General features: G+C 46.5%; 1 protein-coding gene across 1 annotated transcript; it reads right to left on the bottom strand.

Annotated features, from left to right (window-relative positions):
* Positions 1-1,470: 1,470 nt before the first annotated feature.
* Positions 1,471-6,773, bottom strand: LOC135823369 (unconventional myosin-XVI-like). Its single transcript, XM_065336221.1, has 6 exons — positions 6,392-6,773; positions 4,500-4,669; positions 4,050-4,172; positions 3,075-3,176; positions 2,558-2,668; positions 1,471-1,874 (listed from the first exon to the last, which is right to left on the bottom strand). The coding sequence occupies exons 2-6, from the start codon at positions 4,665-4,667 to the stop codon at positions 1,758-1,760; spliced, it is 621 nt and encodes a 206-aa protein (XP_065192293.1). The 5' UTR covers positions 4,668-4,669; positions 6,392-6,773; the 3' UTR covers positions 1,471-1,757.
* Between the last annotated feature and the right edge of the window lie 4,419 nt (positions 6,774-11,192).

Here is an 11,192-nt window from a genome sequence, read left to right on the forward strand (position 1 = left end):
TGTATTCTTTGGTCCATGGATGTCGCTGAGACTTCGCAGAAAAGTCTTCAAGTCAACCAATTCGCGATTCGAATCTGGAGGGGATCATCCTCAAAACAACGTTGTACACCGTTGCGAAAAGAGGCGCTTGACGATCACAAGCTTTGTTTTTGTCCCACTTGGGCAGCGCTGCGTTCAGCACATCACTGCACGCCTTTCTCAAGACGCATCGAGCGTGTCCTGGAATCTGTACAAAAGCATAGAGCTCGTACAGAGTCGATCATTTCTTTCACAGTGCAATCAATGCCGCTCACACACCGACGGTCCGTGCAACTAGTTTTGGACGCTGCTTCCCACCGCATAGAGTCTACCGCCTGTGCACATGGTGCATGTAGCAACCTGGTGTTTTTTCAAACCCAGGTCGAAATTTTTTGAGGGGGGGGGTGGTAGCGTGCCCCCCCCCCCCCCCCCCCCCCCCGTAAACCCGCCAATGCCATGTGATAGGGACCATTAGCAAGCCGTGAAACTGCAACGCGAAGGGGGAGCTGGGTTAGAGTCCCGTCCTGAGCACGCGAAACATACTTGTGTTTGACAAGTTCGGAGGGGTCTACTCGTCATGACCGCAACAAGTGGGTTTTAGTCAAGTACGTGCGAATTCAACCATGATACGGAGAATAGCACCGTAAATCGCGCCTCGTTTGGTCTTTGCTATTTTCTTCAAATTTCGAAGAATGTCTCACCCATTCTTGTTGGAATAAATACGATGGCGGAACGTACCAAACAACCAGTAGGACCATTGATTTTGCCATAACCGTTACTAACATGACACAGAACAGGATCGAGGGTAACCACAGTGCCAAAATTTATGCTTGTTCAAGACAAACTTCAGCTTGCTCGCTCATTTATGTTTTGGCATGGACCTCGTGAACACAACCCTTTGCTGCACCCATCCATCGGCGATGTGGCTGTCATGGGGTTTCTTTCACTTTCATTCGGGTAAAAAAAAGTCAGGCTGAGAATTGTTCTCAAGGAAAAGTTCGCAAAAAATAATAGCCAGTAAAAATATCAGAAAACTGTTTGAAACTGGAAAGCAGCCGACTCGCGTAGACGGGTTGGGAACGCGAGAAGCTAATCCTCAACCACGCCGTGTTTCACGTGCGTTACGATGAACTCATTACCCCCGTTGACGTTTCACGGCTTGCTAATGGTCCCTAATAGTTCACCCAGCCCCCCCCCCCCCCCCCCCTGTTCAATCTCAGGCTGGCTAGGACCATGGAGACAATATCGTTATTTCGTACTCGGACCCCTCCCCCACTCTGAAACGAACGCAGCTTGCTATGCTGGACGACGATAATCGCATGCATGTACAAGTACAATGTACAGTGTCGGTCGAGTTGTGATTTTGGCTCACACCCGCATCCCCCCCCCCCCCCCCCCAACACAAATGATGCTCTCGTTTCAGAGACGACAAAAAACTTTTGCGAAAATGAAAACTGTACAAGCTCACGCGCCCACAGACTCGTAGTACATGCCTCGTACGGTATGACTCATCATCTCCAGAAAAGTCAACAAAACATTCCGCCACGGCCAGTCCAAGCGGAGTTACACACTCTCGTGTTTATGTACTCTTGATCTCATGGACAGCTGTACAAATGTAGGACATGGTGGTGGTAGGTGCACCTCACGTGACTCACGTGACACCTAGTCACTGCATAGTTCAACCAATCAAATGTACGACACGCTGTAATGTTTACTGTAGACACACAGTACATCTAAATTCAGTCACTCACAGTCAAGTCTACTGTACATACCTTCGCACTCTCGTGATCCACCAGCAACTGCACACATCCCTCATTCTTCTTTTGCCTGGCTAGGTCCAACGCTGTTCTCCCTTCCTGAGTAACTCAGCAACACATCACAGGAACAACAGAAAATCATTTTTGAGAAAATTCGTTCCAATTTTACAAAAACGAAAACACAACGAAGGCCAAGGACATAATCTACAACGAGACGAAATCAATCTCTCCACAAGACGACTTACATGTACAGAACAAGTCTCTCCTTCCTCAGCAACATTGCTACTCCATGCATCCACAGTAAAAACTCCAGTTCATGCCTCGACAAATTTGAATTTTTTACAGATTTCTACTCAAACGAAAATATCCATGACGAGAGGAAGGCGTCCACAGCGCCTGCTCCACGTCAGGAACAACAGCATGTCTTCTGCGTACTCGTTACAATAACAACCCTTCACTCCTCACTCGTTCCAACAAACACCATCAAACAGTCTTCTACTCCTTCACAAACTGATTTCAAAAATTGAACCACAGAGTGAAAATGACCACGTGGCGATATTGTACGCATGATGTCATCGAGTACGGTATTGTAAAAACTGGTACACATTTCTGACAAGAGGAGAGGAGAGGAGAGTTGTGGTAGTTGTGTGTGAGAGAGAGAGAGCGAGGGGCAGAGAGAGAGCGAGGGGCAGAGAGAGAGAGGCAGGACACTGGACAGCTACAGGTGAGAAGGACGAGTAGAAACTGTTCACTTCACAACAACACACAATCAAAATACTTACCCTGTCACGCAGTGTGGTATCCAAGGTGACACCGTCACTGTCATGTGACAGCATCACCTTGACAACGTTGATCTTGTTGCAGTGGACTGCATAGTGAAGTGGAGTCCATCGCTGTAGTGTAGAGAAAGAGAGAATGTGATGAGTATTGCTATACAACCATTACACTAACTACTACAACCACACACCGACATAGACCTGGACAACTAGAACAAACGCATCAACACACACATACACATACACATACCCCCCCCCCCCACACACACACACATGTGCGCTCGCACACACTCACACACATACGCACGGGCGCACATACACATACACACGCACATGCACACACACATGCACATACATGTACACACATGCAGATGTACATACACACGTGGACATACAAATGGAAGGACACACATGCAGAAGCAATGAACAGATTGTCTTAGAGACAAACAGATAGACATGTAGGAACATACAAACTGAGAATTCAGTTGAGACAACCAGACTCTAAACTATCACTAGTTCTTACCACGCTGCTCTGCACATTGACATCAGCTCCTCGTCCGATGAGAATATTTGCTAGTCGATCATTTCCATACACTGCACAGTAGTGCAGTAGTGTCCAGTTTAACTGTACACACACACACACACACACACACACACACACACACACACGCACACATGCACACACGCACACAGACACACATGCACACACACACACACACGCACACACGCACACACACGCAGGCACATGCGCGCACGCACGCACACACACGCACACACACACACACATGCACACACACACACAGACACACACGTGCACACACACGCATACACACACACATACACACACATACACACACGCACACACACAAACACACGCAGGCACATGCGTGCACGCACGCACACACACGCACACACACACCCACACACACACAGGCACAAGCGCGCATACACAGACACACACGTGCACACACACGCATACACACACATACACACACATACACATACACACATGCACACACACAAACACACGCAGGCACATGCGTGCACGCACGCACACACACGCACACACACACCCACACACACACAGGCACAAGCGCGCACACACACACACACGCACACATACATATACACACATGCACGCGCACGCACACACACACAGGCACATGCGTGCACACACACATACACACACACACATGCACACACATGTGCACGTACACACACACACACGTGACAGACAGACACACACACATGACAGACACAGTCAGTTGTACATCCCAATGACGCGAAGTCTTGGGGCATGTGGACAGACGGATGCATTTTACAGTGCAGGGATACAGAAACACAGGAGCGAAGCATCAGACAAACAGACAGACAGACAGACAGACAGGCAGACAGACAGACAGACAACAGACAGACACACACAGACAGACATACAGAACAACCATGACAAACCTGAACAGTACTGAGTCTTGTAACAATCAAGAACACAACAACTTACGTTAGTTTCGTCTTGCTCATCCATCTCTACACTATGTACACTAAATATGTAGTGTACAATAGTGTAGAGGATTTCATCACGAAGATGATGACCCTCCCAGCAGATCACAAGAAGGAGCATTGTCTGTGTGATATACAAAACAGAAAAAAACGATTTGACAATTACAAAAACGACAGCAACAATACTCTCAGTACAATGCCATCAGGAGTTAGGAAACCTACTGATTGACCTCAGGGGTCAGCGATCCAAACCAGACAAATTGCCATAACTTTATTCCAGCTTGAGAGAAGCTTGCAGCAATTGCACATCTTGTAAAGGTATGTCACACCAACGATTCCGACTGGTCAACAATCACTTGACAATGGTACAGACAAGAAGACCAGGTGTCACAGAAAACTCCCCCCCCCCCCCCCCCCCCACACACACACTGTACAGCAACACTCTACTTACTCCCATTGAGTAGCAGAATGTCCATGATGGTGATGTTGTCCATGTCACTTTACGTGATGTGGAGGACAATTGCGGCTGCTCAGGAGGCACAGCAGCCTGAAGACTTTCCAGTGTGGCACCCCGTCGCCGCACCTCTCGAGCAAACCCATCTACTTCTTGACTGGACATGTCTGTACAGGGACAATGCGTACGCAACACAGACAGACAGACAGACACAGATGGACAGACAGACAGACAGACAGACAGACAGACAGACAGACAGACAGACTGCCACACACATGCACACACACGCCACAGATAATCACACATGCATACACAAACACACACACACAGACGCAGATGGACAGACAGATACAAACAGACGGACAGACACACATACAGATGGACAGACAAGGGGACAGAAAATGAGACGTAAGAAAGACAACAAGTACTCCCATACTATGACATACACAATGATCCAAACAAGATTGATCTTACATGTCAATACTTGCATCTACACTGATGCGTACGCACACACACATACAAACTCATCATGACGTCATACTCAACACCATATTTAGAGTGGAGTAACCTTTGACCCCACGTCCACGGACATGCAGCTACGTCAGTCAATGACTGTGTCAGTAGCTGAAAAAGGTGAAGACGATCAATGAACGACATCGCGGGGACATCTTCACAACACACTGCAACACAATGCAATTTACCTGTCTCAGCAAAACCACAGAAACCACCGACAAATGTTACACCTCATTACTACGACTGCCTACGACAACTATCAACGAAAGAATACTGCTCTCCACCTCAAACAACAGCAATTCTCGTACCGTTGACAACCGAGAAGAAAACGCCAGTTCGAAGAAAGGTCTCCACGCAAAATGAATGGAACAACTTCAACTTTAACTTGACAAGCACGAACAGTTACAACAGCAAACACGTGATACTTGAACAATCTTCATGTCGATCGCAACTAGAACTATCTATAAATCCTCTTGCTCGTCAAGTCTCCCTTCGTTACAAAGAACTGAAATGTACTTCGTCTACAAGAGGTCAATCAGTAGGTCCCTGAATGGCCGTCACGTTGCGACACGAGACAAGGACAAAGGTGGAGACCAACGAGACGACAGTACTAACGAAAATATGGGAAGTAAACGAAGAGAAAGAGATGGAGTGCCACCATGTGTAACTTACATTCCTTGTTGGAGAAACGTTGATGACAGTGAAAACGATCTACTTTTCTCTTCTTTCTCGCTAAGTGTAGGAAACATGATGAACTTCTCTGGTCTATTGAGAGTTCTGAAAATGGTCTATTCAGTTTCTAACTTGCAATACGGGTAAAGTCACCGTTGAACTTCTCATAGATGAACACGGCTACAGTTAGTGAGTCTAAAGGAAAGAGCTGAATTGAAGAAAGTCATCCTTGCCGTTTTGTTGAACGTTGTTTTCAAGTAGCAGTGAAGAGAAAAGAAGAAACTTGACGTGGAAGTCCGGAGGGCCTACACCTGCAAGAAGGTATTCAGCTGATCGACGGAATGGTGCAGCGAAGGAGGAACTCACTGTTTAATGTTTGAACTTTGGACTTTGATCTACAGGTCATGAACCGCTACTGAACGATCCACAGTTGCTAACTAGACCGATAAGATGTAGCACTCAGTGCGAGAACAGGGTCGACCGGTCAGGGAGTGAATCGAATGATCCAGTCGCTAACGTGAGCAAATACACCCATAATGTCAACCAGGTCAGTTAGTGCAGTACCTGGCTAGCTCTCAACCGTGTCACTCAGCCTGATGACCTAGCTCTGGTGTAGGCATAGTCACAATGTGCTATATCAGTGATACTAATGCTGTAGGGGGATTTCAAATAGACCTATAGCACATGATTGTATTTTTACTTACTGAGTGAGTTGTCCGTTCCTTTAAAGATCTTCTTCAAACGTTGGCTGAGTGGGCTGACTGGAATAAGTAGGCCGTTGAGAGAAGGAGAGCGTTATGCTGAACTTGTTGTTCACTGAGAGAGCGTTATGCTGAACTTGTTATTCACTGAGAGAGCGTTGTGCTGAACTTGTTTTTCATTGAGAGAGCGTTGTGCTGAACTTGTTACTCTCTGAGAGAGCGTTGTAGCCACTACAGACTGATTAGTAGTTGAGAGAAAGAGTAACAATGACTGGAAAAGATAATGCACGTCTAACAAAGGTAGGTCAGAGGGACTGTTCAACAACACTAGAAGACGTTTGAAACAAAAGAGAAAGGCAGGGAGACGAAAACGGACAACTGGACTGTGCCTTGAGAAATGGATGACTGAGCTGTGCTGACCATTAATAATAGCGATGTGATCTAATGTTTGAACGAATCGTGCATCACATGCATGTGGTAAATGGCAGGTCATGCTCACTGTCTGGCAGACCACGGACGGCCATCTAGTCATACATTACTGATACTGCTTTAGCTTTGTGGCTGTGTGCCTTAGCGCAAACTCAGGCATCTTTTGTTCGCAGCATTGGCATTGCGTGTGTGCGTGTGTCATTGTGTTGTCACGTGATATGCTACACGTCTGCACGATGTCATCGCGCTCTGCACAGACCGAGACCATAAAATGTGTTGTTTACATAGTCATTGGTGACAAGAATCACATTCACACATGTAGACTACACACATAATGGGGGACCTACCCCATTACCACATAACAACACTACCTGGAACCAATCACGATTCAATGCTACGCTCTTCTCATCAAATATGGACAAAGAGCTGATGACATCATGTCTTAGGGCACAGTCCCATACAGACCAGGGTGGTGTCGGTGTTGTCAATCTGATTGTCGTAAAATTCTATTTTATAACTGGTTGTTGCTAAAAACATGTCACCATAATGACATGGAGGCTTTGGGCAACTTGACAATGACAATGCAGACACTGTACTCGTAGTGAGTTGCTTGAGTGTGGTCTTGGGTGTGGTGCGTCTTGTGTGTGGTTTGGTGTAGTACTCAGCAACAGACTGTACATTCGGGTGTTCGTGCGTGAGCAGGTCTACTGTATGTGTAAGCATGCAATGGTGTGTTGGAACCTTGGACTTGGAGGGCTGTTGCTGTTGTTGTTGCTGTCTTTTCCTCTGGCATGTGAATGTGCGTGAAAAGCAACCTGTAGTATATGTTCATTTTGCTAGTAAAATGGGCTAAAGTAATTCCACCTCCACCAAACACGCTCTCTGGCCAACCTCACACACCAGCAACACGAATCCAAGGCTTTTGGTGGAGAGCGCGTTTGGGGGATGTGTAATTAGTTTATTGATAAACAAGCCGAAAGCTGCTGCTTGTCCTTTTTAAAGGCTTTTTACGTTCTTAAAAGAACGTAAAAAGGTTTGTCCTAGTAAACAAATACAGCATAACGTAAAAAGGTTTATCCTAGTAAACAAATACAGCATAACGTAAAAAGGTTTGTTCTAGTAAACAAATACAGCATAGCGTAAAAAGGTTTGTCCTAGTAAACAAATACAGCATAACGTAAAAAGGTTTGTCCTAGTAAACAAATACAGCATAACGTAAAAAGGTTTGTCCTAGTAAACAAATACAGCATAACGTAAAAAGGTTTGTCCTAGTAAACAAATACAGCATAACGCAAAAAGGTTTGTCCTAGTAAACAAATACAGCATAGCGTAAAAAGGTTTGTCCTAGTAAACAAATACAGCATAACGTAAAAAGGTTTGTCCTAGTAAACAAATACAGCATAACGTAAAAAGGTTTGTCCTAGTAAACAAATACAGCATAACGTAAAAAGGTTTGTCCTAGTAAACAAATACAGCATAACGTAAAAAGGTTTGTCCTAGTAAACAAATACAGCATAACGTTAGAAGTTGTACTTAAGACTACAGACTGTACTTTGTACTTGTACAGAGTTTTCCCTTCAATCGTCGTGACGTCATTACACATAACACTAGACATAACAACCCTGTGGCATTGAGTTCAGAATGGAAACTTTTACCAATAGAATACACACTCTTGAGATCCAGAGTCAGCTCCTGAAGGGTGGTATGGCCCCAGGTCGGTTACAGGGACACTCATTTGCCAACACCCAATTTCAGCAGCTCTGTGTGGTATCATATCTGGAAGTTCCAGCTACATATATGGGGCCTCCAGCCACAGACACAGATACCACATTTGCAGCGGATCACGTTAGAAAATCATTTCCTTCTTACATGACGTGTAGAAAAAGACATTTTGTCGGAGATTCTCCCACATATCCACTATGAGATAAACAGCAATGTAGAATACAGACTTCACTGTATGTAAACTATGCTACACATCAACACTGTCTAACTACATCGTCACACAATCAACCACTACATTGACTAAGAGTGGTCACGTTACATTCATGGACATCATCATTGCTATCTATCATTTACAAAGCTACGTAGAACACTGAAACGCAGCGCATTCTATCACGTGACGGAGATTGGCTCAATCATAGTCATTAGAGAGGTTAAGATGCACGTTATTTCCGACGTGACGCGCAATTTCACGTCGAACTTGGCGTAAAACTCCAAATTTCGACGTGAGCAGCAGGTCGCTCGCGTTGATTTTTCGACGTGCGAGCAAATAACGCGAGCTGAACTTTCGCGTCACGTCGGAAATAACGTGCATCTTAACCTCTCTAATGACTCAGAGCAACTTACGCTCAGCAACATGGCCAAACATTCTCTTTGGAAAATGTTTTCTAAATTCCTTCATCGTTAGTACGAATAAGTAGTTTTGTTCTCACTAAGATCTGTGTTGAGATGATGAGCCGACAAAGTAGCAAACATTTCAGTGAGTCTGTACCTCTACGCACAGTATCAAGTGTAGCACATACATGTACATGTAGTATAAGTACAGCTGGACAGCGTTTCCCAATATCTTAACTCACTCTACAGAGTTTGGGCAGATTTCAATGTTTGCCCTTAAAGACTGAAAATGGCCGGAGAAACATTCTTTACTGGTATGGAGTCATAATTGCACGAGATTCCTGTTTAGCCATTGCTGTTGGAAATGAACAGATCTGGGTAGTGCGGTTTGAACACAAACTTTGTAACTACACGTACCTTTTTTTTTTTTATTTTATATACTATGTGCACATCCCTACAAAGTAATAGGGGTAATAAAAGAGACAAAGACAACAAAGGAGTAGTAGGTGCTACAAGAGCTGTGCTGGTCAGGTGCAGTGCACTCCTCCGACCATTTCGGTCTCGGAATCGACATGGACTGTGCGGGCCAAGGGGGCATACTATGAATGATAGACTTATGGGAGCATCTGAGAATGCAACAGAAATGAGAAAGAGAAGATCAGAAATTACACAAATGCAAATAATATAGATTGATCATGCTTCAGCTTACGTAGGTCCCTGAGAGAGAGAGAGAGAGAGAGAGAGAGAGAGAGAGAGAGAGAGAGAGAGAGAGAGAGAGAGAGAAGAGAGAGAGAGAGAGAGAGAGAGAGAGAGAGAGAGAGAGAGAGAGAGAGAGAGAGAGAGAGAGAGAGAGAGAGAGAGAGAGAGAGAGAGAGAGAGAGAGAGAGAGAGAGAAAGAGAGAGAGAGAGAGAGAGAGAGAGAGAGAGAGAGAGAGAGAGAGAGAGAGAGAGAGAGAGAGAGAGAGAGAGACAGAGAGGGAGAGAGAGAGAGAGAGAGAGAGAGAGAGAGAGAGAGAGAGAAGAGAGAGAGAATTATCGGTGGCGCTAGTTGTTGTCCGTTGCCCAAAGCCAGTGCTTGTGGCGCAAGTGCCTGTGAACATTCACTTTGAACGCCTGCATTTTCTTAACCTGGAGGTTGGCGAGTATCTCTGCTGGGAGGCTGTTCCACACTTCCACGAGGCAGAAGGGAAATGACCGGCGGATGTAGTTAGGGGCACTGTGTGGGAGGTCAAGCTTCAGGTAGGCAGGGTGGCGGCTGGCGTCGAGCTGCCGTCTAGTCTTGGGGTGAGGCCGTGGCGGTTCCGGAGGTGGAAGCATTGCGGTGAGTTGCGCTGGGCCATCAGTGGAGCGTAGCTTGTACAGGTACGTGAGGCCAGCAACCGAGCGGCGTAGACTGAGGGAGTCCAGGAGGGTGCCTGGGCCGATGATGTCCAGAGCCCTCCTCTGGACTCGATCTAGGTGATCGAGATGGGTCTGGCAGGCGCCCATCCAGACCAATGGGGCATACTCCAGGACTGGGCGTACGAAACCTTTGTACAGTGCCAGGCGGCCGCCCCGAGGCAGGACGTGGGCAGCTCGTCGGAGAAAGCCCAGTCGTTGGCTTGCACGAACTGCGACATTGTGGAGGTGGTTGCGGAATGACAGCTTGGCATCAAATGAGACTCCCAGGAGTTTAAGGGTCTCAGTCTTTGCAACTGGGGTACCTCCAAACGTTACAGGGTCCAGCGCTGGGGTTTCTGATCTCGTGCTGATCACCAGTTGCTGCGATTTCTGTGGCTCGAAGCGGATGCGCCACGATTCTCCCCACAGGTAGAGGCGGTCGAGGGCCCCCTGGAGCCTGTGTCCGGGGTTTGCAGGGCCGTCAGTTGGTAGCACGAGATGGTACAGTGTAGTATCATCGGCGTACGTGCTCAGCTTAGTGCCTGGTGTTAGGCACTGGTCGATGTCACAGACGTAAAGGAGGAAGAGCGTGGGGCCTAGTATGCTACCTTGTGGCACACCAGCTGTGATTGCAAGCGGTGTTGATGCTTGCCCGTGTATA

Source organism: Sycon ciliatum, chromosome 8 (genome assembly GCF_964019385.1).
Source record: "Sycon ciliatum chromosome 8, ocSycCili1.1, whole genome shotgun sequence".
Classification (NCBI taxonomy): Eukaryota; Metazoa; Porifera; class Calcarea; order Leucosolenida; family Sycettidae; genus Sycon; species Sycon ciliatum.

Excerpts from the sequence above, each read along its gene's own strand:
- LOC135823369 (XM_065336221.1), bottom strand. The coding sequence starts at position 4,667 with ATGTCCAGTCAAGAAGTAGATGGGTTTGCTCGAGAGGTGCGGCGACGG. Across the intron at positions 3,177-4,049 it reads ATGAGCAAGACGAAACTAAC|TTAAACTGGACACTACTGCA; the intron begins GTAAGTTGTTGT and ends GTGTGTGTACAG. Across the intron at positions 1,875-2,557 it reads ATACCACACTGCGTGACAGG|GAAGGGAGAACAGCGTTGGA; the intron begins GTAAGTATTTTG and ends TGAGTTACTCAG.